The sequence below is a fragment of the Rhodamnia argentea genome, chromosome 11 (assembly GCF_020921035.1).
Source record: "Rhodamnia argentea isolate NSW1041297 chromosome 11, ASM2092103v1, whole genome shotgun sequence".
Taxonomy (NCBI): domain Eukaryota; kingdom Viridiplantae; phylum Streptophyta; class Magnoliopsida; order Myrtales; family Myrtaceae; genus Rhodamnia; species Rhodamnia argentea.
Genome location: NC_063160.1, coordinates 11,846,716 through 11,848,625, shown reverse-complemented (window position 1 = coordinate 11,848,625; position 1,910 = coordinate 11,846,716). Strand labels below are relative to the sequence as shown.

Sequence of the window (1,910 nt, the reverse complement as noted above, 5' to 3'; positions counted from 1 at the left end):
ACTCCGAGGCATGCACATGTAGCACATGTCACTAAACCACACCGAAAGGTCGACGTCATTTTGAACTCCTCCGTTGCGATTTGGGTAATGGGCCTTGGGAAGGGTCCGCATATGAAATTCATAATACAAATGGACAACGATGACCTATTAACTCTCAAGAGTATACGAACCTCGAGAGGGTTGCCACGGATCGGTGACTCCGCCGAGAATTTTAGTGGACTTGAACCGATTAAAAAGTTAATAGGTTTTTCTAACTGGATTTTATGTAGATGCTCTTGAAGGTGAGGACGTACACTAACAAACGTGCTAGATATTTTTCCAGATGGGAGAAATAAGGGGTGAAGTATTTGTTGACCTTGTTTTCTACAAGTTGGAGTTGGGATGTATGTTTATTTTCATGTATTTATTGAAGTGGTGCTTTGATATAAACTGCTATGCATGATATTGCATTGTGATGATCATGACACATTACACACATTGGCTATCAAACCTCAACTGCGACCACCCATAGGTTACCTTAGATAGGGAAAGGGTGCGAAAGGATCTTGTGCTTGATGGCACTTGAGACTTTCATATTTGTTCCCGCTCATGATCTTTATTGGCGATTTCTAACCCTCTTGGGTAGGTACCCTCGAGGGCGAATTGCCATATTTAGATCGTGGGAGCCTTTGGCCATAGGTTCCATACCCGATTTTTCTAATTTTTAGAGTATAACCCTCACTTGCCTCATTCACATGTCTCAGGATGGTTGATATACCTAAAATCAAAAAGTACAAGAAAACCAGACTTTCCCTTTGGTATTGGTTGATAAGGCATTTACATTCTAATGTATTTCTTTATGCCATTTGATCGTAGTTTATTCATGTATTGCATATCATTTGCATTCATGAGCACAACATACACTCATAAATCGTCCAAGTGATTAAGAAAAATAATGATGGTAGGAAAAGATGCCACTTTTCCTTTAGAGATCTGTTGAGCCAAAACCGTTCATCCATAGAGGAAGATAGTGTGGTCCATACCCAATACCCATCCACACTTTACTAGATTCGTGCATGGACGTGAGCTGACCGGGAAGAAGCTAGAGCGTGCTGAAGATTGCTACACCGAGTATTATGTGACGGATCTACAATTCAAATGTGAAATGGATAAATATCATGAAGAACTCATGGAGCTACAAAGACAATGCCGAAACCAACTGGCCAGAGAAGCGTATGCTCGTTGAAAGACCGAACGTCTAGCTAAGGTAAACCGATTCATGCTAGCTCCATGGGAGAAAGGGAAGCGTCCCGCCATCAAAACCAAGCCGAAGTGCATTGTTCTCAAGAAGCCTAAGCCCAAGGTGGCTGAGAAGTCCCCTAAAGTAATAGTGCCGTGGGCGAGACAATGGCTAGAGGAGCTCCGCCATCTCAAAGAACTCACCGAGAAAGAAAAGACCCCTACTAACGCATTTTCAGAAGAAGACCCGGAGGAAGAATCCCTTGAAAAAGAGAATCTCGAGGGAGAACCACTCAACGAAGAAGTTCTAATTGAAAAGCCCTACCTAGAAGGAGAGCTCGGTAGGGAGTTGCTCGAGGAGGAACCTCCAATTGATTACTCATCCGAGGAGAACCCAAGTGAAGAATCTTCTCAAGACAATGAGGATTACCTTGATGAAGAATCAGACGAGGACAACTAGACCATGGGGATTTCAAGGGTTGAAAACTTAGGATTCACATTCCATTGGTCTTTTACTGCTTTCATGTTTTAGTATGCATGTATAGGATCTCCTTTTCCGGGGACCTCCTTTTATCTCTATGTCTTCTCTCTATAGATTTCCATATAATAGGAATCTATTTCAGTGTATTTTATCTTCATTGTTCGATTTGTTGTTTTGATCAAAGAAATATGACATCGTTATTTCTCTTAAT

At 41.7% G+C, this 1,910-nt stretch overlaps 1 protein-coding gene across 1 annotated transcript; it reads left to right on the top strand.

The window, feature by feature from the left end:
- Window positions 1-1,258: 1,258 nt before the first annotated feature.
- Window positions 1,259-1,678, top strand: LOC115756286. Its single transcript, XM_030695992.2, has one exon. It carries the CDS (start codon window positions 1,259-1,261, stop codon window positions 1,676-1,678), a length of 420 nt encoding a protein of 139 aa, XP_030551852.2.
- Window positions 1,679-1,910: the final 232 nt, after the last annotated feature.